Source organism: Phyllobates terribilis, unplaced genomic scaffold, assembly GCF_046119375.1.
Source record: "Phyllobates terribilis strain yellow unplaced genomic scaffold, ASM4611937v1 Scaffold_3__8_contigs__length_932513732, whole genome shotgun sequence".
Lineage (NCBI taxonomy): Eukaryota > Metazoa > Chordata > Amphibia > Anura > Dendrobatidae > Phyllobates > Phyllobates terribilis.
In genome coordinates this window covers 129,852,675-129,880,340 of record NW_027362763.1, presented here as the reverse complement: position 1 = coordinate 129,880,340, position 27,666 = coordinate 129,852,675, and the positions used below count along the sequence as shown (strand labels likewise).

At 44.8% G+C, this 27,666-nt stretch overlaps 1 protein-coding gene across 2 annotated transcripts in view; it reads right to left on the bottom strand.

The window, feature by feature from the left end:
- The window catches only part of NBAS (NBAS subunit of NRZ tethering complex), a 760,680-nt gene that overhangs the window by 481,706 nt on the left and 251,308 nt on the right, over window positions 1-27,666 (bottom strand). For both annotated transcript variants that reach the window (XM_073674140.1, XM_073674141.1), the window contains exon 30: window positions 27,198-27,427. In XM_073674140.1, the coding sequence (XP_073530241.1) occupies window positions 27,198-27,427 (230 nt within the window). The remainder of the gene's footprint in view (window positions 1-27,197; window positions 27,428-27,666) is intronic.

The window sequence follows — 27,666 nt, the reverse complement described above, 5'->3', positions numbered from 1 at the left end:
GCAAATAACCTTGCTTACAAATGTCTGACCGTGTTGTGTCTGCAGCTCTCATGCAGACCCATGTGATTACACATTACAAGGTTAACAACCAAGCACCCACAATCTAATAGGAACAGGCCCGGTCCCCAGTTGTCAGGCACAGACAGGAACCCTGGGGAGAAGACAGAAGCCAATTATTACCGCTTCCGTCTTTTCCTTTGTGGGCTACGTAGCAATCGATAAGGGCTGTAGAGCAATCAGAAGCATCAGAATTGCTGTTCATTCAGTAGGACCTGGAGATGACACGATTGCCTAGAATCTGTCTGGCAAAGCAGAGCTGCTGGGTCCTAACAGACTCAAATGATTTTGGCCAGCGAAGCCAGGCACAGCAGAGGGATGCTTTCCACTGTGACTGGGGCTCCTATGGATGCCCCAGGTACAGTAGGAAAAAAAAAGTAGAAAATAATTGTTTCTCAGATATCTTATGATTTCTTGGGGGACAAATTATGCAATGAGCTCAGCAGGCATGCCAAGGTCGAGACCACGTGCCATGGAGCTCAATAACTGGCTATCGATGCACTAGTGATCTCACCACTACAGCCAAACCACCAAGAACGGGAGCTGCGGCGGGGAGCCGGCACTGGACTCAGGAAGGAGGACTACCTGGTGAGTTTGTTATTTTAGGTATTCTAAAGAGTTTGGCGCCCAGTTTACTGAAAGTGGACAACCCCGCTTAAGGCTCATTCAGAGAGGACATGTAACTGAATCCGGCGCGGTTTTCTAACCTGCAACTCTCCATTACGGAGATGTGACCTCCTCTTCCTCGTATATAAATCTAGTCTCTTTAGCTATGGGGGCGTAATCCTCATGAAGGCTGCCATAGACAAGAGATGAGAAGCACGCCCACTTTGCTAACAAGACTAGATTTACATACAGGCAAGGAAGCGAGGGCCAAATCTCAGGAAGAGAGAGGTGCAAGAATGAACAAAAATAATGTCAAATTCAGGAAAACAGCGGCATTTATACCAGGTCCTCTATAAAAAAAAACATACACATACTGTGAACAGCTGCCACTAGTGGGCTTGTTACCTTTACAAAAAACACTATCTTAGACCCAAGTCAGATACATGCAATAGTAAAACTTTGCAATGGGCAATTGTAGCTCTGACCTGTCAAATCATGGACTCCACAAAACCTCTGAAGGTGTCCTGTGGTACCTGGTACCAAGACATTGGTAGCAGATTGCAACAGAGCTCAGTCCTTGGTAACCTGAAAGCGCAAGTTTTTCACTGACAGGCTTTGCACAAGCTACTCCATTTCGCTGCTCTCATGGGAACCTTGGCCTTCACCCTTTAACTCCTAGAAAGGGACCTGGATTTTTGCAGTGGGCCCCCTGGGAAAGGATCACAGAATGGCTGCTGGCTGGTGGATAAAGTTGGCAGAGAGAAAGGCAGTCAAGCTGGGTAGTATCCAGAATGTAAAAGTCAGGGACATAAGCGAGAAACAGTCAGGTAGTCAAAATACAAGTAGAGATCAGGAACTAAACACAAGAATATACAGGAAACTAGGACAAGACCAGCAAAAAAAAGAGGGGAACTAAAAACTATAACTGGCAACTAGAAGTATTTGCTGGGCGTTTCAATAGGGAGTGGCTCAACCTAAGGTTCACAACAGAAAGCCGATTACAACAGATAATTGCATGTGCATTATTTAGACTTGGTTCATTGGTTGTCTTTTCTTGGACCACTTCTGAAATTTTAGGTACTAACTAGGTGTCACCAGTAGTGTCATTTGATCCTTGTTAAAGGGAACCTGTCATGTCCTACCTACACTGCCCCCATTGCTTTGTTAGTGATGCAATATGCGCATGCGCTATGACCAGCTGCTCCCCATGTGAGACTGTGTAGTTCACGCGCGCGGGGAGCCGCAGGTCATAGCGCATGTGTAGCGAAGCTGCGAAGTACACAGTCTCACTGCACACGCGTGGGACCTGAAGCCGGACGTGTAAAACTGCACATGCGCCCCACAAATATCAGCGCTCGCCGGAAGCAAATTTTAAATACGTGGGCGGCGCCAGCGGTGACTCAATGTGGCGCCCGCCCCTGACTGAATATGAGGATCACACCCCTATGACTGAAAACGAGCAGGTAGGATATAAGTAATAAAATGTTACAGAATCATTAGAACACCACCAATTGTAATGAAAAAAGCTCGTTAGTGTTGCATATTGCATCACTAACAAAGCAATGCGGGCAGTGTAGATAGTAGCTAGGACGTGACAGGTTCCCTTTAAAGTCGCTCAGATCTTTAGTCTTGTTCATTTTTCATTGCTTTGAATTCACCAACTTCAAGAACTGACTGTTCACTTACTGCCCAATATATCGCACCCCTGACAGGTGGCAGGTAATCCATGTTATTCACGTCACCTGTCAGCGGCTGATCAGTGGAAACAGTCACAAGAAAAGTAATCTGCACCTGATACAATAAGTGGTCTTCGGTATATTGTAGAATTCGGTAGTTTTAAAGAACTAAAAAATGATACAAAAATTGTAAAGTTTCTCATTTCAGCATAAAAACAGTAAAAAGCAATTAACGCTTGGTATAATATGAAGAATAGAGCTACTGCCTGAAGATAGCAAGAAAGGAATTAGAGGTGTCGTTCTCACAAACTATAAGGATTAAGTAATGTGTCAGACTTCCTTGGTGAGGAGGCAGGTCTACAGACCCAACAAAAGGCTGGTCGAAAAATTACAAAAAAATGAAAAAGTTTAAAATTAGAAAATCCCATTTTTTTTCATGAAAAAGTCCCAAAGTGCAGCAGGTAATTTAGCCAGACATACAAAGTTGGACATGGCGACGGCATCTGCTCAGCTCAGATTTTTAATATTTGTACATTTTGTGGATTTGAAGCAGAAAACTCCCAAAAATGTCTAGATATTTTTTAATACATGAAATTGACATTCTGCTCAAGTGAATTTATAATGAGGTCGTCTCAGTTAACTAATTAGGCTTCATTATCGAATCCAGTAATAATTATTAATGGAATTAAATGTGCAGGAATGTGAATGTTCACTATATGCCACACTTGTAGAAACACCCAGTCAGATGGCGTTTTGATATCATTAATATATATAGATTGTACTCACTTGGGTGCGATGGGAGGCAAACAGGAGGCATGCGCCTTTAACTTTCCATAACGGTTTATTTGCTTCATAAATCGGTCAAAAGCAAAATGCAAACAAACATCCTTTAGTGCAGGCAAAAGCAAAAACAGTCCTGTGAGCAAAGACTCTGGTTAGCGAGCACTGTGATCACACAGGCCGGCAGGCATCCAGTACACGGCCCAGTCTGGAGACACACAGGAGGCCTTCTCCCTCCAGACACACAGACCATGTGCCAAATAACGCCATCCATTTTAAAGGCTGTTTATATATATATATATATATATATATATATATATATATATATATATATATATATATACACACACACACACACACACACACATACAGTACAGACCAAAAGTTTGGACACACCTTCTCATTTAAATATTTTTCTTTATTTTCATGACTATGAAAACTGTACATTCACACTGAAGGCATCAAAACTATGAATTAACACATGTGGAATTATATACTTAACAAAAAAGTGTGAAACAACTGAAAATATGTCTTATATTTTAGGTTCTTCAAAGTAGCCACCTTTTGCTTTGATGACTGCTTTGCACACTCTTGGCATTCTCTTTATGAGCTTCAAGAGGTAGTCACCGGAAATGGTCTTCCAACAATCTTGAAGGAGTTCCCAGAGATGCTTAGCACTTGTTGGCCCTTTTGCCTTCCCTCTGCGGTCCAGCTCACCCCAAACCATCTCGACTGGGTTCAGGTCTGGTGACTGTGGAGGCCAGGTCATCCGGCGTAGCACCCCATCACTCTCCCTCTTGGTCAAATAGCCCTTACACAGCCTGGAGTTGTGTTTGGGGTCATTATCCTGTTGAAAAATAAATGATGGTCCAACTAGACGCAAACTGGATGGAATAGCATGCCGCTGCTAGATGCTGTGGTAGCCATGCGGGTTCAGCATGCCTTCAATTTTGAATAAATCCCCAACAGTGTCACCAGCAAAGCTCCCCCACATCATCACACCTCCTCCTCCATGCTTCACAGTGGGAACCAGGCATGTAGAGTCCATCCGTTCACCTTTTCTGTGTCGCACAAAGACACAGTGGTTGGAACCAAAGATCTCAAATTTGGATTCATCAGACCAAAGCACAGATTTCCACTGGTCTAATGTCCATTCCTTGTGTTCTTTAGCCCAAACAAGTCTCTTCTGCTTGTTGCCTGTCCTTAGCAGTGGTTTCCTAGCAGCTATTTTACCATGAAGGCCTGCTGCACAAAATCTCCTCTTAACAATTGTTGTAGAGATGTGTCTGCTGCTAGAACTCTGTGTGGCATTGACCTGGTCTCTAATCTGAGCTGCTGTTAACCTGCGATTTCTGAGGCTGGTGACTCGGATAAACTTATCCTCAGAAGCAGAGGTGACTCTTGGTCTTCCTTTCCTGGGGCGGTCCTCATGGGAGCCAGTTTCTTTGTAGCGCTTGATGGTTTTTGCAACTGCACTTGGGGATACATTCAAAGTTTGCCCAATTTTTCGGACTGACTGACCTTCATTTCTTAAAGTAATGATGGCCACTCGTTTTTCTTTACTTAGCTGCTTTTTTCTTGCCATAATACAAATTCTAACAGTCTATTCAGTAGGACTATGAGCTGTGTATCCACCTGACTTCTGCACAACACAACTGATGGTCCCAACCCCATTTATAAGGCAAGAAATCCCAATAATTAAACCTGACAGGGCACACCTGTGAAGTGAAAACCATTTCCGGTGACTACCTCTTGAAGCTCATCAAGAGAATGCCAAGAGTGTGCAAAGCAGTCATCAAAGCAAAAGGTGGCTACTTTGAAGATCCTAGAATATAAGACATATTTTCAGTTGTTTCACACTTTTTTGTTAAGTATATAATTCCACATGTGTTAATTCATAGTTTTGATGCCTTCAGTGTGAATGTACATAGTCATGAAAATACAGAAAAATCTTTAAATGAGAAGGTGTGTCCAAACTTTTGGTCTGTACTGTATATATATAATATCTATATATCTATCTATCTATATATTTATATACATCTATATATACGGGGGGCGTTCATTAAAGATTTCCCATGACCCACTTCTATTTATCACAGGATGCTGAAACTTCACATGTGTAATGATATAAGTCTCTATAGGTTAGGTGCCAATTTGCAACTCAGAACTGATAACGGTCTTGATTTTACAGGTACTGAAGTGGTGTGAGGTTTGATAATGGACCCAATGGAATACAGAGCAGTCATCAAGCTCCTTTACTTGAAAGGCCGCACAACAAAGGAGACGTTCGATGAGATGAAAGAGGTTTATGGTGATGATTCCCCATCATATGATGTAGTCAAGAACTGCCATTGTCAATTGAAATGTGGTCAGACTTCGCTGCAAACTGCTCCAATTCGAGGGCGACTCCACTCTGCTATTGATTAACACATCATCCAGCAAACGGAGGTCGCCATTTTGGAAAAGCGCCACCTAATCATTCGCCACCTAGCCCAAAATGTCAAGATTAGTGTGGGGTCTGTGGAAAAAATCCTCCAAGACCATCTTCACATGCATAGGTATCCGTTCGCTGCGTTCCCCGGCTGCTCACACCTTTTCAGAAGCAGGAACGAGTCGAATGCTCTCAGGCTCTATTGACGATGTGCCATGGAAACCAGGAGGACTTTTTCAACAGACTGATCACCCATGATGAAAGCAGGGTCCATCACTATGATCCTGAGACTAAAGTCCAGTCGATGCAATGGAAGCATCATGACTCACAGTCTCCAAAGAAGGCTGGTGCCCAACCCTCGGAAGGCAAGGTCATTGCTCACAGTATTTTGGGACCAGCACAGAGTAGTATTGATGGATTTCCTAGCAAAGGGTACCATGATCACTGGGGCATACTATGCTTCACTGCTGAGGAAATTGCGGGAGGCCATCGAAACCAAGAGATGTGGCATGCTCAACAAAATTGTCCGCCTTCTGGAAGACAATGCACCAGTTCACAACTCACGTGTTGCCCAAATGGAAGCATGCTCCTGTGGCTTTGAAATTCTACCGCATCCCCCTTATTCACCCGACCTCGCACCATCGGACTTCCACCTCTTTCCAAAAATAAAACTAGTTTTAAAGGGCACGCATTTTACAGATGATGAGACTCTGATTTCTTAAGTCACAACATGGCTTTTGGAGCAACCTGTCGACTTCTACAAGCGAGGTGTTTACAGTTGCTTAAAGAGATGGGAGAAGTGTGTGTCCCTAAGTTGCACCTATGTAGAGAAGAACTAATAACTGTGCTAAATTTCTTTGCACTCCGTCGACAGGAAAAGGGTCAGGGGAAATCTTTAAAGGGTTATTCCCATCTCCAAGATCCTATTCCAATATCTAGTAGGTGTAACAATAGTAATATTAGCAAATACCTCCAATTAGAAATGTAGTGTAGTTTTTCAGATTCGCTATCTCTTTCCTCATGTGCAGGCAACGCAGGACCTTAGGTATCCATGGTTATGTCCACTGAAAGTCACAGTTAGTTAGCTAGTTGCTAGTGGTCGTAACCATGGATACCTAAGGTCCTGCGTTGCCTGCACATGAGGTAAGAGAGATAGCGAATCAAAAATACTATACTACGTTTCTAATTGGAGATATTTGCTAATCTTACTATTATTATTACACCTACTACATATTGGAATGATCTTGGAGATGGGAATACCCCTTTAATGACGTGTGTGTGTGTGTGTGTGTGTGTGTGTGTGTGTGTGTGTGTGTGTGTGTGTGTGTGTGTGTGTGTGTGTGTGTGTGCGTGCGCGCGTGTATTCACATATACACATGTGGTCAAAATTGTTGGTACCCCTCGTTTAATGAAAGGAAAACCCACAATGGTCACAGAAATAACTTGAATCTGACAAAAGTAATAATAAATTAAAAATCTATGAAAATGAACAAATGAAAGTCAGACATTGCTTTTCTACTTCCACAGAATTTAAAAAAAAAATTAAGCTCATGAAATAGGCCTGTACAGAAATGATGGTAACCCTGAAAATAATGTGACAAAAGGGACATGTTTAATTAAGTTGTGTCCACTAATTAGCATCACAGGTGTCTACAATCTTGAAATAAGTCAGTGGGCCTGTATATAGGGCTACAGATACTCACTGTGCTGTTTGGTGACATGGTGTGTACCACACTCAACATGGACCAGAGGAAGCAAAGGAAAGAGTTGTCTCAGGAGATTAGAAAGAATATTAGAGACAAGCATGTTAAAAGTAAAGGTTACAAGACCATCTCCGAGCAGCTTGATGTTCCTGTGACTACAGTTGCACAAATTATTCAGAAATTTAAGATCCATAGGACTGTAGCCAACCTCCCTGGACGTGGCCGCAGGAGGAAAATTGATGACAAATCAAAGAGACGGATAATATGAATGGTAACAAAATAGCCCAGGAAAACTTCTAAAGATATTAAAGGTGAACTTCAAGGTCAAGGAACATCAGTGTCAGATCACATCATCCGTCGTCGTTTGATCCAAAGTGGACTTCATGGGAGACGACCAAGGAGAACACCATTGTTGAAAAAAAAAAATCATAAAAAGGCCAGACTGGAATTTGCCAAACTACATGTTGACAAGCCACAAAGCTTTTAGGAGAATGTCCTATGGACAGATGAGACAAAAATGGAAGTTTTTGGCAAGGCACATCAGCTCTATGTTTACAGACGGAAAAATAAAGCACATCAAGAAAAGAACACTGTCCCTAATGTGAAACATGGAGGAGGCTCTGTTATGTTCTGGGGCTGCTTTGCTGCATCTGGCACAGGGTGTCTTGAATCTGTGCAGGGTACAATGAAATCTCAAGACTATCAAGGGATTCTAGAGAGAAAAGTGCTGCCCAGTGTCAGAAAGCTTGGTCTCAGTCGCAGGTCATGGGTCTTGCAACAGGATAATGACCCAAAACACAGAGGTAAAAACACCCAAGAATGGCTAAGAGGAAAGCATTGGACTATTCTGAAGTGGCCTTCTATGAGCCCTGACCTAAATCCTATTGAGCATCTTTGGAAAGAGATGAAAACGTCTGGAAAGAGCAACCTTCAAACACAAGACAACTGGAGCAGTTTGCTCATGAGGAGTGGGCCAAAATACCTGTCGAGAGGCGCAGAAGTCTCATTGACAGTTACAGTACCATCATTTTTGACCAGACCTACTTCATGAGTTTAATTTTTTTAATTCTGAGGAAGCAGGGTTGGAAAGCAATGTCTGACTTTCATTTGTTCATTTTCATAGATTTTTAATTTACTACTACTTTTGTCAGATTCAAGTTATTTATGTGACCATTGTGGGTTTTTCTTTCATTAAACGAGGGGTACCAACAATTTTGACCACGTGTGTACATACACATACACTATGCACATACATACACCCACAGATAAACACATAATAACAATATTAAAAATTAATATAGTATTATAGCGCCATTTATTCCATGGCACTTTACATGTGAAAAAGGGGGGTATACATACAAAAACAATTACAATGATCTTTAACACAACGTCATGGCAACTGGTACAGAAGGAGAGAGGACTCTGCCCGCAAGAGCTCACAGTCTACAAGGGATGGGTGAGGATACAGTAGGTGGGGTTAGAGCTATTCATGCAATACATTAATATAACAGGGTGGGCCATTTATATGGATACACCTAAATTAAATGGGAATGGTTGGTGATATCAGCTTCCTGTTTGTGGCACATTAGTATATGGGAGGGGGAAAACTTTTCCAGATGGGTGGTGACCATAAAGGTGGATCCAAAATGGCCAACTTCAAAATGGCCGCCATGGTCACCACCAAACTGGAAAAGTCCCCCCCCCCCTCTATATACTAATGTGCCACAAACAGGAAGTTGATATTACCAACCATTCCCATTTAATTTAGGTGTATCCATATAAATGGCCCACCCTGTATATTAATACATACATATACACACACACTATACATATACATACACTGTATAAATACATACACACTATATTAATACATACACCATACACACACTATAAAATACATACACACACACAATACCAATGCATTCACACACTCACGTATATGCAGACACCCACACACAAACATACAATATACACACATTCATACATATTATATAGATATTAATATACCGACTGCTATGAAAAGCAAGGTTTGTTTCTGTGTAGACACGGTACATGGATTATATTGTACCAGTGACCGTGACAAATATGTTAGTGCTTAAGGGAGATGCGGAAAAAACAAGCAAGGTCACTGCAAGCGATAGCGATTCAGAATTCTGCTTCACGGACCCTGCCATTACCACCTGGGCGACTCGAGTCTCTGACATTTGCCTACATGTATAATGCATTAACACATTTCGCTAGTGCAAAGCGCAGCTCTAGATTCTCCATAAAGGAATGCAGGTTTGATTTTCTCCTTGACAAAGGAGTACAGACGAGAAATCAATTGCTATCAACACCCTGTCATGACCAATTACATCAAGCAGAAAAGGAGGCCTCAAAAGACTGAAAGCTGCGGCCTATTCTATAAATACTTACTTTCAGGAGAAAAATATTGTAATAATATTGTAACCACAAGAAGGAGTAAAAAGCCTTGAGATAAGTGTTGTGGAAGATGATATATTTGAGGAGGCTTGTCATTTATATTGTAACTCAATCTATAATGGTCTACAGGGTACTGTTTCTCCTTGTGGAAAAAGTCAGGCAATGCTCCTTAGGAAGAAGGTATGCAAATTATCTCTCCTTCAAAAGGAAGAAAAACGACTCTATAATATCACCAACTAAAGGCAAAGAGCAGACTATAGTGCCACCAAGTGAAGGAAAATAGCGGACCACTAGTGCCACCAAGTGAAGGAAAATAGCGGACCACTAGTGCCACCAAGTGAAGGAAAATAGCAGACCAATAGTATCACCAACTGGAGGTACAAAGCTGACTCTAGTGCCAACAAATGGAGGTAAAAAGCTGATGCTAGTGCCACCAAATGGAGGTAGAAAGCAGACTTCAGTATCATCATCTGGAGATCTCCAAGAGAAAAAGACTGAATCTCTAGTGACACTATGGCACCCAAGGAGCCAAGTTGCCACATTGGCATTGCCTCCCTCACAGGGGGTGATGCCATGCCTAGAAGCAAGGAGGGGTCCCCCTTATCAGGTAACACCAGCATCCAACACATTTCCTGGCTCCAGACCAGAAGGGGGAGCTCTAACCCGGTTTCAGTGGAGCTTCCCCTTTAAAATGGAGCCTGGAGGCGGGGTTTAGAAAAGTCGGTTGGAGTGAGAAAAGTCAGTTGGAGACAGGAGAGCGACGAGGGAGAACCTGGGGAGGGGAGCTGTGACCAAGCTCGCCCCAGAGAAAAGCGCGAGAAACCGGACACTGGAGTCGGTGGTTGTACGGGTACTGAAGTCCAGGCAGCTAGATCCGGTGGGCAGGAGACTGCGGGTCTCCTGGCCCCACCAAACGCCCGGCGGCTCAGCAGCATACTAGAGCCCAGATCCGCCACGAAGGAGCGACGCCTGAAAAAGGCTCGAGCTGCCTGCCATACGGGAGAGGATTAAACGTTTACTCCGAAAAGAGGGCCACATTTAGCAGGGCCAAAGAGGACAGAGCAGAAGGAAGGCCTACAACTCCACCTGGCGAGGTGGATCCCCAAATTGCTTCTAGGCCGCCTGGATCTCCTTTACCTTCTGTTACCAGTGTCCCGGTCTACACCATCAAACCTCAAGTAAAGATAGAAGAAACCGCCATTCTTATGTCGTCTGGTCATTATCTGCGCCCTCAGTCCTGCACCCCAACATCCACACCCCCCTACATAAACCGTACCGGTAGCCCTGGGACCCCGCTCTACCAGTGGGGAGCAAATCCATCCAAGCTGCGTCACCAACGGCCCCAGCGGTCTCTTTCAGCAGCGATGGCCACCTGTAGCCGCATACCACTGGTGCCGACACTAAACTTTTCCCCTAAACAAACTGTGCTTGATTTTTTTTAATGACCGCCTAGGGTCCCAGACAGGGTCACACCCCCGTGACAATCCCAAAGAACCGACCGACCCGGTGGAGAGTATCCCACGGTCCTAGGGGGCACGTCATTTTTGGCGTCACGAACAGAATTGTCGTAGCCCGGTATAACCGGGGTACTGTGTACCATAGACTTAGCTGAACTGTATAATCACGTCATTTGACGTCAGATGAGGGGAAGCAGGAGGCCCCGATCCGGTTCCGACGGGTAAGCGACCCTTCTCTCCTGCAGAGCAGCATACTAGTACGCCAGCAGAAACCCAGGACCTGGCTGAGGTTCACTGGGGGAGGGGGGGGGGGTGTGGCCCAACCTAGAAGAGGATCCAGCTGCGGGTGCGGCCGCAGCAACTGTAATGCCTTTATCCATGCCGTATATCCCAGGGGCGGCGTGGTTGCCTCAGTAATCAGGGGAGTCGCAGACCCTGAGCGAATTTGAGGAGAGACTGCACAATTTGTTCAAAGTGTACCCCCTCTCTAAGGAGCAAAAAGTCAGCATCCTTATAGGCCAGCTAATCGGTGCAGCCCAGAGGGAGGTGAAGTCCTGGTCAGGCAGGGACAAAAGAACTGTTAAGCAAATCCTGGACAGGTTGAAGGATACCTTTGACACCTGCACAGCAGCGGAGATTAAAATGAAGTTCTACGGATGCCAACAAAGGGTGAAGTACAGTGTACGGGACTATGCTCTAAACCTCCAGGAGGCGCTGCGGGCCATGAAACAGGTAGACCTAGACAGTGTGCGAGACTAGGACAGATTAATTAACTGAGCAGTTTATTGAGGGGCTCTTGTCTAAAGCTCACTGGACACAGCTGCGCATTATGGCTCTGCAAAACCCTGATCTAGACTTTGTGCAATTTAAAGATCGGGCCATCCGGGTGCTGCGAGAATCAACCCCAAGTGGCACAGCACCCCTCCGATGCCCTATCATATACAACCAGGAGGCGGCGTCCTTTTCTCCGGCACCTGTGGAGGCTGACGCGCAGACCCTAGATAATGACCCCTCTGCAGACCTACGCCTTCAGGTCCAGGAGCTGACCAAAAGTGTGGCTACACTAACCAAACCCGTGCAGGCCATGCAAGTGTCTCCAAAGTTAAGAATCCAGCTGGCTTCCAGTCCAGATGACGTCCCGTGGCGACGGCAGAGAAGAATTCCACCGGCCAGAGGGACAGACAGAAATCGCTACGACCAGAACAGTCAACCCAATCTGTCACCGCTGTCAAAAGGCAGGGCACATCGCAAGATTCTGCGATTTAAAAGACCAACCTCTGGGGTACAGGGTCAACCCCCAGGAGTAAGACGACCAGGCGCACAAAGTTGGTGAGACAAGTATGTGGGAGGACGACCGGATCTACCTGTCGTGCTTGATGGCATCCCGATGAACGAATTACTTGACACTGGTTCCCAGGTGACAACTATGCCATATATCCTTTTTAAACGATACTGGACTGATTCAGACATTACCCACCGTCCAGATGAACACTTTAACATCTTTGCCAGCAATGGTCAGCCCTTGCCTCAGGTGGGGTATAAAGAGGTGACCATAAAGGTTGGCCGAGTCGAATTGCCATCGCAAGGGTTGATTATTGTAGATATTGATCGCCGAGAAAGCCATCCTATGATAACCTTAGGCACCAATGTGATAGAGAATTGTCTTGAGGAAATTATTGTTTTGTTGCAACAGGTCGCAGAGTCTGCCAGTTCTAGTCAGCAGCGAGTTCTGTAGAAGGAGATCAAAGCCCTGATGAAAAGACAACAGGTAGAGCTGTCTGGTGGAGAAGTCGGCAGTGTCAGAGTGAGTGATCCATTCCCCATTGCAATGCCCCCTAGGAGTGAAATGTTAATATGGTGTCGGGCAGCAAAGATAGAAGAAACCGCCATTCTTGTGTCGTCTGGTCATTATCTGCGCCCTCAGTCCTGCACCCCAACATCCACAGCCCCCCTACATAAACCGTACCGGTAGCCCTGGGGCCCCGCTCTACCAGTGGGGAGCAAATCCATCCAAGCTGCGTCACCAACGGCCCCAGCGGTCTCTTTCAGCAGCGATGGCCACCTGTAGTCGCATACCACTGGTGGCGTCACAAAACTTTTCCCCTAAACAAACTGTCCTTGCATTTTTTTAATGACCGCCTAGGGCCCAGGACCGGGTCACACCCCCGTGACAATCCCAAAGAACAGACTGACCCGGTGGCGAGTATCCCACGGTCCTAGGGGGCGCGTCAACAGCAAACTGGAGTGCTTTAAAAATGTGTGTTGTCAATTTCTCAACAGAAAGTTCTCTACATTGCTCCTAAAACAACATAAGCAAAGTCCAAGAGGACTAAAATGCTAGAGTTTATGTGAATTGTGGCACCCCTAAACATGACATGGTGACATATCAATAAATGTAATTCTCTACTACGAAGCTAAGGAGTGTCGTGTTCTTTCTTATACTGTTCGAGAGCAAGAAATACGACTCTAGTGCCAATACCTGGGAGCTTTTTCAGTTTGGAAAAAAGATTTAAGTTTGGCTAATTGTTAAGCTCGTTAAAGGGTCGGAATTGACTAGTAATATGGCTACCTCTAATAGGGGCATTACAGAGGAAGTATTCTACCTGTTGGAGGGAAGCTGATCTACATTCCTCAATCTATATTCGCATCTTCCCAATTCCAGCAGATTAGGATGTAGGAGAAGACCATGCATCTATTTAGGTTAGGTACACACTGTGAACCATTTACAGAGTATCGCTCCTTGTATACACACAAACACAAACACACACAGTTAAAACCAGAAGTTTACATACACTATATAAAAAGACACATATGTATGTTTTTCTGAATATCTGACATGAAATCAGAATAATCCTTTCCCGTTTTAGGTCAATTACGATTACCATAATTTTAATAGTTGCCAAATGACAGAATAATGAGAGAGGGAGAGAATGCTTTAAGGCATTTTTATTACTTACTGCAAAGTCAAAAGTTTACATACACTAAGATTACTATGCCTTTAAACAATTCTGGACAGACCGTATGTTGATGTCATGTGTTTGGAAGCTTCTGAAGTTTTTTTGGCAACATTTGGGTTAATTAGAGACACACCTGTGAATGTATATTAATGCACACCTGAAACACACTGATTCTTTGTGTAGCATCATTGTAAAGTCTAAAGAAATCAGCCAAGATATCAGGAAGAGAATTGTGGATTTGCACAAGTCTGACTCATCCTTGGGTACAATTTCAAGATACCTGAATGTGCCTTGTTCATCTGTACAAACAATTATACACAAATACAAACAAGATGTGAATGTCCAGCCATCATACCGCTCAGGAAGGAGACGGGTTCTATGTCCCAGAGAAGAATGTGCTTTGGTCCGACATGTGCATATCAACCCGAGGAAAAAAGCAAAAGACCTTGTGAAGATGATGGCGGAAGCTGGTAAGATTATGTCAATATCCACAGTGAAATGAGTACCGTATCAACATGGGCTGAAAGGCCACTCTGCCAGGAAGAAGCCATTACTCCCAAAGAAACATAAAAAAGCCAGATTAATGTTTGCAAATGTACACAGGAACAAAGACCTTAATTTTTGGAGACATGTCCTGTGGTCTGAAGAAACTAAAATAGAATTTTTGGGCATAATGACCATAGCTATGTTTGGAGGATAAAGCAAGAAGCTTGGAAGCCTAAAAACACCATCCCAACTGTGAAACATGGGGGTGGCAGGATCATGTTGTGGAGTTGATTTGCTGCAGCAGGGACTGGTGCAGTTCAGAAAATAGATGGCATCATGAGAAAAGAAGATTATGTGGCAATACTGATGCAACATCTCAAGACATCAGCCCGTAACTTAAAGCTTGGGCGGAAATGGGTCTTCCAAATGGACAATGACCCCTAGTATACTGCCCAAATTGTAACAAAGAGGCTTAAGGATAACAAAGTCAATGTTTTGGATTGGCCATCACAAAACCATGATCTCAATCCTATTGAAAATTTATGGGCAAAGCTGAAAAGGCAGGTGCGAGCAAGGTGACCTACAAACCTGGATCAGTTACACCAGTTTTGTCAGGAGGAATGGGCCCAAATTCCGACCAACTATTGTGAGAAGCTTGTGGAAGGATATCCCAAAAGTATGACACAAGTCATTCAGTTTAAGGACAATGGTACCAAATACGAATGAAATGTATGTAAACTTTTGACTTTGCAGTAAGTAATAAAAATGCCTTAAAACATTCTCTCTCTCTCATTATTCTGGCATCTGTCAAATATTAAAAATGATGGTAATCCTAATTGACCTAAAACGGGAAAGGTTTATTCTGATTTCATGTCAGATATTGAGAAAAACATTCAGATGTGTCATTTTATATAGTGTATGTAAACTTCTGGTTTCAACTGTGTATTGGCCTCCTCTTTAAGAAGACACCTCATCTAGAAGACCACTCAGTGCAATTTTGGATGGTTCTGTGAAATAATTCTTACTAAAATATAACACATATTACAATAAAATGTGAAGTCATTCAGTCCCATCAAATAACAGTTTGTTAAAGTAATTAAAGACAAATATCTCCAGGTAATGGTATTACACAACTAGGTATGGTGCAGACAGTGAAGGCAACAGATAATGCTATGTGCGCACGTTCAGGATTTGAAGCAGAAATTCCTGCAGCGTTTCTGCATCTCCTTGGCAGGAAAAACGCTGCAGAAAAATGCGCGGTTTGCCGCATTTTTTATGGGTTTTTTTTTAAGCATTTTTGTACATCACTGAATGCTTTTTGGAGCTAAATAAAGTTATTTGAAAAGGAACATGGGACATTGCTTTAACCCTTGGATTACTGTCAGAACTGGGGTGACTATATTGGTTAATTTAAGAATGTGTCCCTTGAATTCAATAAAGTGTTTACTCTGTGTTTACTGTGTGTTTAACCCTTTACTTTAATTAGGCTTGGTGATGAAAGGGTCTGATTGACACCTTGTCATCACCAAACAAAAGAGCTAGGTGTCGGCTAATCCCATAAACCCAATCTTCATTAGCATTTACATTCATGTAATTTCTGGGCAAGCTGTGAGCTGCTATTTTTAGCCTAGGAAGGTGTTATTTCGCAAACATGGTCACTGGCTAATATTAATAGCTTACAGCTGTTTCGTTAGCCGCTAAGGTCCTACGAACAGCAAGAAGCAGCGCTTTGGAAGCAGCGTATTTTTGCTGCGTCCAAAACGCGGTGTTCTAATGTCGCACTATTGTTGTCCTTGTATTGACGGCTGACGTGAAGCCCAGGTTAGGAATGGAGGGAGTATATAAGACGCCCCCATTACTAACCGCATAGTAAAGTTTTTGCCACTTTTTCATTAAAAGACACAGCCAGAATAAAGTATTTTAATGAAATAAAAATAAACATGGTTTAATAATTTTTTTATTCCACGCTCAGTCTCCGAAGCACTCTATCTTCTGTAAAAAAAAAACAAACAAAACAAATAACCATATCCCTCACCTGTCCGCCGTCACAACGTAATCCAGATTGCCCCTCAGCGAACCGGGTCACTTCTACAGCAGTGACATCAGCAATCACTGATGTCACTGCTGTAGAAGACAGCAATGTACACTAACAGGGGTGTAATCACTCCTGTCAGTGTACATGGCGCTGCCAGGACCGAAGGTCACGTGAGCTCTCAGCTGAAGATCAAGCTAAAGATCAGCTGATGAGCCCCGGTGACCTCAGCATTAGTACCGGTGGGAACATTCTAGAGAATGTTCCCACGCAGCACCGATGCCATTAAGTGAGGTCATGTGAGCTCTCAGTTGATCTTCAGCTGAGAGCTCAGGTGACCTCCGGTCCTGGCAGAGCAGCGATGTACACTGCCGGGAGCGAACGTGCTCCCGTCAGTGTACCACTGGCCGCCGGGAGGATCACATTGCTGGGGGACATCGCGAGGACCAGGGGGTGCCGGACAGGAGAGGATAGTGTTTTTTTTTATTTACACTACTACTCCCCTCATCTGCGCTGCTCTCGCTGTCATCAGAGGGATCGGCGGTCGGATGATGGGAGTAGTAGTCCTCCTCTGCCGACCAGGGTACCACTTCTATGTGCGTTTTTGAAGCATTTCTCCGCCCATTGACGTTAATTGAAATGCAGCAAATCCGCAGGTATAAATATTATAACTGCGGATTTCTATTAAAGTCAATGGGCGGGAAATGCTGCGGAAACGCTGAATAGAAAGGACATGCTGCGTTTTTAAACGCAATAGCAATCCTGAGCGGAAATTTCGCATCATGTGCACAGCACATCAGGATTGCCGTAGCATTAACATGCAGACCGATTACCAAGCGTTTTTGATGAATTTCCGAGCGGAAAAATCGCCGCAAAAATGCATCAAAAACGCTACGTATGCGCTTAACCTAAAACTGCAAACAGTCAAAAGGGGGTGATATTGAAGATGTGGGGGCGGTGCTAAGGGACACCTAAATATATCAAGGTTGCAAGATTAAAGGTATTGAGAGTGGCATGGGTTAAGGAGTAACACTATTCCGAATATACCCTAATCCTTTTAAAGAGTCTGTCAGCACAGAATGACTATTCAAACCAAGCACAGGCGCTTTGTGGCCACTCCAAGGGTGCACTCACTTAAGTGCACCTTCCCACCTACTTGTTTTCACGCTGTCTCCACCAATCTCTTCCTTGAATGACAGTTCTGGTTTGGTAGAGAAGGGAGGATGGAGGTAGAAAACAAGTAGGCGTGTAGGTGTGCTGAACTGTTTGGCCACGCCAAGGGTGCACTGAGCGTTTGTGCTTGGTTTAAACAGTCATTCAGTGGGACAAACCCTATCAGTGTTGCAGATTTCATCTTTCAGCAGAACCATGAGCGCTCAGATATTGTGGGAGAATTAACGGATTTAAGACAAAAAGCAACCATTAATTTTTATCATCAAAGCACAAAGAATTACAAGCGAGGACCAACATAACTAGCAAATAGGTCACACAGTACAGTACTAAACTAACAAACATATTGCCACCTGGAGTTTGCTGAATACAGCATAAGCCTGGAGCTGTTGCATAATCCAACAAACAGAACCTTAAAGATATCCTAAAACAAGTCAAACAAACATCCAAAACTGTTTCCACAGACACTGGTTGATCAACACAACAGGCGGAGAACAAATATAGTAAGGTGAAAGTACTTCTATAATGCAAAAAACATTACAATAAACCCTAAAACTAGGCACAAGTCAACAGACACAAAAAGGAGTGGATATCAATTAAGCAGATAAACCATAATCCAACCACAACAAAACAGACACAAGCTGGTTAAATATTGGTGCTTCTCACACCAAAGAGTCCATGCATTGGAGATAGTTCGCTCATGGCTTGTCTAAGCCTAAGTGTGGGCTCCTGTCTGTAGGATCTCATGTGTGGATCTATGGTCTGGCACTGGGATTCTTCTGTGGTAGTCTCAAAGAGCTTTCTCTGTAATCATAATTCTTTCCTTGCAAGGTAAGGGTAGAAAACGGGAAATAAACTATCAACGGATGTCCTCCTTCATCTCTTTAGATGGTGGCATCCCCATTGATATATTTGTTATAACAGGACCATCTACCAGCCGAACCCCTATTCTAGGAAGAAACTGGACTCCTTCAAGTATGAGATGAGTTAGTGACATAAGCCAAATTGTGATGGCTAAATGGTTGGGTTGGAGCATCTCAAAATCAGGTCTTGTGGGACCTTCCCCATACGCGGCTGTTAGTAACTTACAACAAATATGTCAATGGTGCACGCCACTGTCTAAAAGAGATAAAGTGGTCCAAGGAAGGACCCCCACGCCACTCAATCACAAAAGAGCAGCTGTAAAACAAACTGAATAGATAATTCTGGACAACGTAGAAAAGACTTTAGAACATTGGGGCAAAGATTAGTCAGAACTCATGTTGAACCATGTCCATTGTTTAAGGGGCCCATAACTTGAGGATCAGAACTGCACCATGGAGCAGTAGGAGAAGGTGGTCTGGTCTGATGATTAAAACATCCCTGGACGGCCTGTTGCATGTGCTTCACTTACCTTGGGAAGAGATGGCACCTGGATGCAATGTGGTAAGAAAACAAGCCTGTGGAGTCAATCTTCTACTGAGAAACCTTGGATCCTGGCATTGACGTGGATGACAAAAGAGCCATCAACGTTAACAGTGCACAACACCAAGCGCAACCCTTCATAAGTGCAGGATTCTTTAACGAGTGGCCTCTCTCAGCAGAATAATGCCGCTGCCACACTGCAAAGACTACACAGAACTAATGTGAGAACCATGAGAAAATCTTCAATGTGATGTTTTGTCTCCAAATTCTCGGGTTCTCAATCCAATCGCGCAGACATCCATGTCTTGCTGGGTCAAAGCTGTAGAATGCTACAGCTAATCGGTATATATTCAGCTAAAATTGACAAGACAATGTTCTCCTAAACCGGCATCATTAACACCATCCCTGTCTGCTCGAGAGTTCTACGTCCAGACAAATCACCATTAAAATAGAACAAGTATGTTGAATACCTTCAGGAAGTTCGGATGAAAAACCTGACAACAATAAAGCCAGTCAGTTTCCATGTGAGGTTTTGACCCGCTTCGAAACAAATTAGATCACCGGTGAGGCACAGATAAGGCAGACTTGGCTTATTAAAACTTAGCGGGTGAAACAAAACTTTTCTACTTTAAACCATGAACTTGTGTTATTGCCGTACTCTGCTAAGCGCTAGCAAATATTCCATTAAAACTTCTGAATGCCTCGATACATAAGGACAAAAAAGGAAAAACAAAGACAGCGACTGCCCAGAGCGGGTCAGAGATATCCACCTAAGTATTAGAGAGGAGGGTGGAGGCAAAATCTCTTTATGAGACAAACTCATTTGGGAAAAGACTGGTAGAGTATGAAGTCACGATTGTCTTTAAACGGTACCGATTATTCTAAGGCTTTATTAATACGGTACGAATATAAGAAATCCTCTGCACTTAAAGGGGTTCTAACAAAATAGATAGCGTTAATCAGACTAAAAACTACAGCAAGTCTAGCAGCTGATCACCAGGACGATCAGGTGGGAGGAGATCATGGGATCACACATTTATCCTGCAGTGGCCACTACAGGAGGAGTGTGGTGTTACATGCCACTAAATCAAATAAACTGGGGACCATCTAATACATGGTCTCTCTGTCACCAGCCATGGATCTCTGCTCTGGCTAAGAAAAGACCTGTGAGTCCAGATTTCAACATCAACATGGATGACTTGAGAACTTTCTTAAAAATTTCAGCTGCTCATACATATTTGATATCCGGGCAGCTGAATAAACGAATTTGCTCAAAAGCAATGTGTCCCGATCCCCATCCCCGGCATGGCCAGATATACATGTGTTCTGTACCGTGAGAGGGGAGTAAAGGCCCCAATACACATTAGATACCTGTTGACTCAATGATCTGCTTGTTCAACCCACAGCCAGCTCCCCCATACACAGGAACGATCGACATGATGCTCGTTTGGCAGAGGATTATCTTCCCACCAAATATAATGATCGGACATTGAAATTCCAATGGCCCGATCCCGCTTTCTGATGACCGATGAGAATCACAAGTCCCCCATAACTAAGGGCCCCATAGAGAATAGACGATCCCACCGATATCGGAGGGTTCAACAGACTTTAGTCTAAAGCAGGGATGTGAAACTCAAATACACAGAGAACCAAAATTAAAAACTTTGACAAAGTCCTTGATTTATTAATAAATGCCTACAACTGAGGACATTTTTCCTTATCAAATACAACAATGAACTTTTCAAATGGAAACAAACTTGAAGGGGTTGTCCCACGAACAAAGCACATTTTAATTAATAGATCTTAGAATAAAATATTGGAATATACTGTTACGCAAGAGCTGTAAAAAGCATATGACCCAATGGCCTAATTTAAATATGTAATAAAGGATAAAAAAATAAAAAAACTTGCTTAATACAGATAATAAAAAAGTGCCTCCATAACACAATAAGATACCCCCACAGTGAATTCCTCCACATGCACGGCATGATGACCCTACTGTACCAACCCCTCAATCTCCCTGGTAAGGTATGGTGACCCCATCACAGTATGATTCTCCAACTGTAAAATTCACACATTATAATGGACCCTACATTATATGGACCCCACATTATATGGACCCCACATAGTCCTCCATACAGCATAATGGCCACAAAAAGTGCTCCATACAGTATAATGGCCCTACCTAGTCCTCCATACAGTGTAATGGCCCCACATAGTCCTCCATACAGTGTAATGGCCCCACATAGTCCTCCATACAGTGTAATGGCCCCACATAGTCCTCCATACAGTGTAATGGCCCAACATAATCCTCCATACAGTACAATGGCCCCACACAGTGCTCCATACAGTACAATGGCCCCACACAGTGCTCCATACAGTATAATGGGCCCACACAGTGCTCCATACAGTGTAATGGCCCCACACAGTGCTCCATACAGTGTAATGGCCCCACACAGTGCTCCATACAGTGTAATGGCCCCACACAGTGCTCCATACAGTGTAATGGCCCCACACAGTGCTCCATACAGTGTAATGGCCCCACACAGTGCTCCATACAGTGTAATGGCCCCACACAGTGCTCCATACAGTGTAATGGCCCCACACAGTGCTCCATACAGTGTAATGGCCCCACACAGTGCTCCATACAGTGTAATGGCCCCACACAGTGCTCCATACAGTGTAATGGCCCCACACAGTGCTCCATACAGTGTAATGGCCCCACACAGTGCTCCATACAGTGTAATGGCCCCACACAGTGCTCCATACAGTGTAATGGCCCCACACAGTGCTCCATACAGTGTAATGGCCCCACACAGTGCTCCATACAGTGTAATGGCCCCACACAGTGCTCCATACAGTGTAATGGCCCCACACAGTGCTCCATACAGTGTAATGGCCCCACACAGTGCTCCATACAGTGTAATGGCCCCACACAGTGCTCCATACAGTGTAATGGCCCCACACAGTGCTCCATACAGTGTAATGGCCCCACACAGTGCTCCATACAGTGTAATGGCCCCACACAGTGCTCCATACAGTGTAATGGCCCCACACAGTGCTCCATACAGTGTAATGGCCCCACACAGTGCTCCATACAGTGTAATGGCCCCACACAGTGCTCCATACAGTGTAATGGCCCCACACAGTGCTCCATACAGTGTAATGGCCCCACACAGTGCTCCATACAGTGTAATGGCCCCACACAGTGCTCCATACAGTGTAATGGCCCCACACAGTGCTCCATACAGTGTAATGGCCCCACACAGTGCTCCATACAGTGTAATGGCCCCACACAGTGCTCCATACAGTGTAATGGCCCCACACAGTGCTCCATACAGTGTAATGGCCCCACACAGTGCTCCATACAGTGTAATGGCCCCACACAGTGCTCCATACAGTGTAATGGCCCCACACAGTGCTCCATACAGTGTAATGGCCCCACACAGTGCTCCATACAGTGTAATGGCCCCACACAGTGCTCCATACAGTGTAATGGCCCCACACAGTGCTTCATACAGTGTAATGGCCCCACACAGTGCTCCATACAGTGTAATGGCCCCACACAGTGCTCCATACAGTGTAATGGCCCCACACAGTGCTCCATACAGTGTAATGGCCCCACACAGTGCTCCATACAGTGTAATGGCCCCACACAGTGCTCCATACAGTGTAATGGCCCCACACAGTGCTCCATACAGTGTAATGGCCCCACACAGTGCTCCATACAGTGTAATGGCCCCACACAGTGCTCCATACAGTGTAATGGCCCCACACAGTGCTCCATACAGTGTAATGGCCCCACACAGTGCTCCATACAGTGTAATGGCCCCACACAGTGCTCCATACAGTGTAATGGCCCCACACAGTGCTCCATACAGTGTAATGGCCCCACACAGTGCTCCATACAGTGTAATGGCCCCACACAGTGCTCCATACAGTGTAATGGCCCCACACAGTGCTCCATACAGTGTAATGGCCCCACACAGTGCTCCATACAGTGTAATGGCCCCACACAGTGCTCCATACAGTGTAATGGCCCCACACAGTGCTCCATACAGTGTAATGGCCCCACACAGTGCTCCATACAGTGTAATGGCCCCACACAGTGCTCCATACAGTGTAATGGCCCCACACAGTGCTCCATACAGTGTAATGGCCCCACACAGTGCTCCATACAGTGTAATGGCCCCACACAGTGCTCCATACAGTGTAATGGCCCCACACAGTGCTCCATACAGTGTAATGGCCCCACACAGTGCTCCATACAGTGTAATGGCCCCACACAGTGCTCCATACAGTGTAATGGCCCCACACAGTGCTCCATACAGTGTAATGGCCCCACACAGTGCTCCATACAGTGTAATGGCCCCACACAGTGCTCCATACAGTGTAATGGCCCCACACAGTGCTCCATACAGTGTAATGGCCCCACACAGTGCTCCATACAGTGTAATGGCCCCACACAGTGCTCCATACAGTGTAATGGCCCCACACAGTGCTCCATACAGTGTAATGGCCCCACACAGTGCTCCATACAGTGTAATGGCCCCACACAGTGCTCCATACAGTGTAATGGCCCCACACAGTGCTCCATACAGTGTAATGGCCCCACACAGTGCTCCATACAGTGTAATGGCCCCACACAGTGCTCCATACAGTGTAATGGCCCCACACAGTGCTCCATACAGTGTAATGGCCCCACACAGTGCTCCATACAGTGTAATGGCCCCACACAGTGCTCCATACAGTGTAATGGCCCCACACAGTGCTCCATACAGTGTAATGGCCCCACACAGTGCTCCATACAGTGTAATGGCCCCACACAGTGCTCCATACAGTGTAATGGCCCCACACAGTGCTCCATACAGTGTAATGGCCCCACACAGTGCTCCATACAGTGTAATGGCCCCACACAGTGCTCCATACAGTGTAATGGCCCCACACAGTGCTCCATACAGTGTAATGGCCCCACACAGTGCTCCATACAGTGTAATGGCCCCACACAGTGCTCCATACAGTGTAATGGCCCCACACAGTGCTCCATACAGTGTAATGGCCCCACACAGTGCTCCATACAGTGTAATGGCCCCACACAGTGCTCCATACAGTGTAATGGCCCCACACAGTGCTCCATACAGTGTAATGGCCCCACACAGTGCTCCATACAGTGTAATGGCCCCACACAGTGCTCCATACAGTGTAATGGCCCCACACAGTGCTCCATACAGTGTAATGGCCCCACACAGTGCTCCATACAGTGTAATGGCCCCACACAGTGCTCCATACAGTGTAATGGCCCCACACAGTGCTCCATACAGTGTAATGGCCCCACACAGTGCTCCATACAGTGTAATGGCCCCACACAGTGCTCCATACAGTGTAATGGCCCCACACAGTGCTCCATACAGTGTAATGGCCCCACACAGTGCTCCATACAGTGTAATGGCCCCACACAGTGCTCCATACAGTGTAATGGCCCCACACAGTGCTCCATACAGTGTAATGGCCCCACACAGTGCTCCATACAGTGTAATGGCCCCACACAGTGCTCCATACAGTGTAATGGCCCCACACAGTGCTCCATACAGTGTAATGGCCCCACACAGTGCTCCATACAGTGTAATGGCCCCACACAGTGCTCCATACAGTGTAATGGCCCCACACAGTGCTCCATACAGTGTAATGGCCCCACACAGTGCTCCATACAGTGTAATGGCCCCACACAGTGCTCCATACAGTGTAATGGCCCCACACAGTGCTCCATACAGTGTAATGGCCCCACACAGTGCTCCATACAGTGTAATGGCCCCACACAGTGCTCCATACAGTGTAATGGCCCCACACAGTGCTCCATACAGTGTAATGGCCCCACACAGTGCTCCATACAGTGTAATGGCCCCACACAGTGCTCCATACAGTGTAATGGTCCCACACAGTGCTCCATACAGTGTAATGGTCCCACACAGTGCTCCATACAGTGTAATGGCCCCACACAGTGCTCCATACAGTGTAATGGCCCCACATAGTGCTCCATACAGTGTAATGGCCCCACATAGTGCTCCATACAGTGTAATGGCCCCACACAGTGCTCCATACAGTGTAATGGCCCCACACAGTGCTCCATACAGTGTAATGGCCCCACACAGTGCTCCATACAGTGTAATGGCCCCACATAGTCCTCCATACAGTGTAATGGCCCCACACAGTGCTCCATACAGTGTAATGGCCCCACATAGTGCTCCATACAGTGTAATGGCCCTACATAGTGCTCCATACAGTGTAATGGCCCCACACAGTGCTCCATACAGTGTAATGGCCCCACACAGTGCTCCATACAGTGTAATGGCCCCACACAGTGCTCCATACAGTGTAATGGCCCCACACAGTGCTCCATACAGTGTAATGGCCCCACACAGTGCTCCATACAGTGTAATGGCCCCACATAGTCCTCCATACAGTATAATGGTCCCACGTAGTCCTCCATACAGTGTAATGGCCCCACATAGTGCTCCATATAGTGTAATGAACTCCACATTAAAAAAAAAATACTCACTTCTGCCTGTTGACCGCTGCTCTGGTCTCTTCTGATCCTCTGTATATCTCGGCACAGAGGGTGCATTGTAATTATGTCATCTAGGATGACGATACAGTTAAAAGTGCAATGCCGGGCGAGGGACGGTGCCGGTGTTGCAGGACAAATACACTCACTCTGCGGGCCAGATTTTGCCAAATGTGTTCTAAAGTGTATGTGGACCTTAAGCCACTTGCAGCATCTTCTCACTCTAAAAATCTGAAGGATCGGGCATGTTGAAATGGATGTGCCCAATCCTTCCTTATCAACAAGAATCCATTTTCAAAGAATTAATTGTATGAACAGCAACGTCGATTTTCTATTCAAATAAATGGGAGGGGGGATTCAAAGAGCATTTGAAGCATTTTTAGATGAATATTAAGGAGCTGTTCCGATTCAAAATCCTACTCAAAAATGTCTGCTTAAAGGGTTTTTTCCCAAGAACAAAAGTTGATTTTAATCAATAGATCTTGGAATAATAATAAGTTCCACAATTGAATGTATTTTAAAAAAATTATTCCTGTGCTGAGATAATCTTATAAATGTGCCCCTGCTGTGTACTGTGTAATGTCTGTGTCTGACCGTACAGGAACATGGTCTGATCATACCACAGCTCCTGGGCATGGGGGGCACACACAAAAGTATACAGATATTACAGCAGGGGATCATAGCTGATTCTTTCTTTGAAGTAAAACATTGTATAAAAACAGGCAGTGAAATGTTTCACCTCACAAAAAGCATCAGCTGTGATCTCATGCTGTAATGTCTGTATACTCTTTTGCTTCCTCCCCTGCCCAGGAGCTGTGGTATGATCAGACCATATTCCTGCACAGTCAGACACAGCCATTACACAGTACACAGCAGGGGCACATTTATAGGATTATCTCAGCACAGGAACATTTTATTTAATCACATCCGATTGTGGAAATTATTATTATTCCAAGATCTATTGATTAAAGTGAACATTTGTTTGTGGGAAAACCCCTTTGAGAGAAGATGTCATTTTTGTGACAGTAAAAGACTGCCTGCAAATTATCAATTAAAGGGGTTATCAAGGCAGTTACAATTCTGATAGTTATTGGCTGTAGCAGGCACACGTGTCAAGGATGTCACAGCTAAAGCAAGAAGTGAAGACCAGGGAACCGGAGAATGGAGAAACAAAGAGGAGAGTATGTTTCTTCTCTTTATTCTAGAACATAAGCAATTTTCAATATAATTTTGCCTGGTTGGATAATCCCTTTAACCTAGACATGGATAAAGGGATTATATTCATTAAAGGCCATTTTGACTAAAATGAAGCCGAAATTAAAGATGATCAATGTTTAAACCATATGAATAAAAAAAAAACAAGTAATGCAGTATATAATTAAGCTATATGGGTAAAAATAAAGAGTAAAAAGAACTAGAAAAAAAACCTGTACAATCAGTAGATTGGTGACATACCTGGCCAGATCCATACAGTTATCAGTGAGGGTGGCGGAGGAGTTGAAGTATTCTCTGCTGGCCGCCAGCACCAGTTCGCCGCTCTTCTCATAGTTGACCCTGTACTGCGGCTTGCCTTTGGAGCTGATGCTCACGGGGAGGTCTACGGAGGACGAGTTACAATGCATCATGTGTCCGGCAAGCTGGATGTTCTCATGGCGGCCCGAACATAGCAAACTCTCAGCAAAGATCTGAAAAATGTAAAACAAAGGCTGTAGAGTCATCTACAATAAATCAGAACGAAGGCACAGCATTTCTGATAATTACCCAACGCCTGACGCTAAAAGTCTGGTCTCGGATCTGAAGGTGGGTCTTAGTCGGATGCAGCATCTGACTCAAGTCGGTGGCCTGACGTAAGGTCTAGTTTGCCAGAATAGATCTAGAGAGCTTGATTTTGGGTCTGATATTAAAGGAGTTGTCCACTACTGGA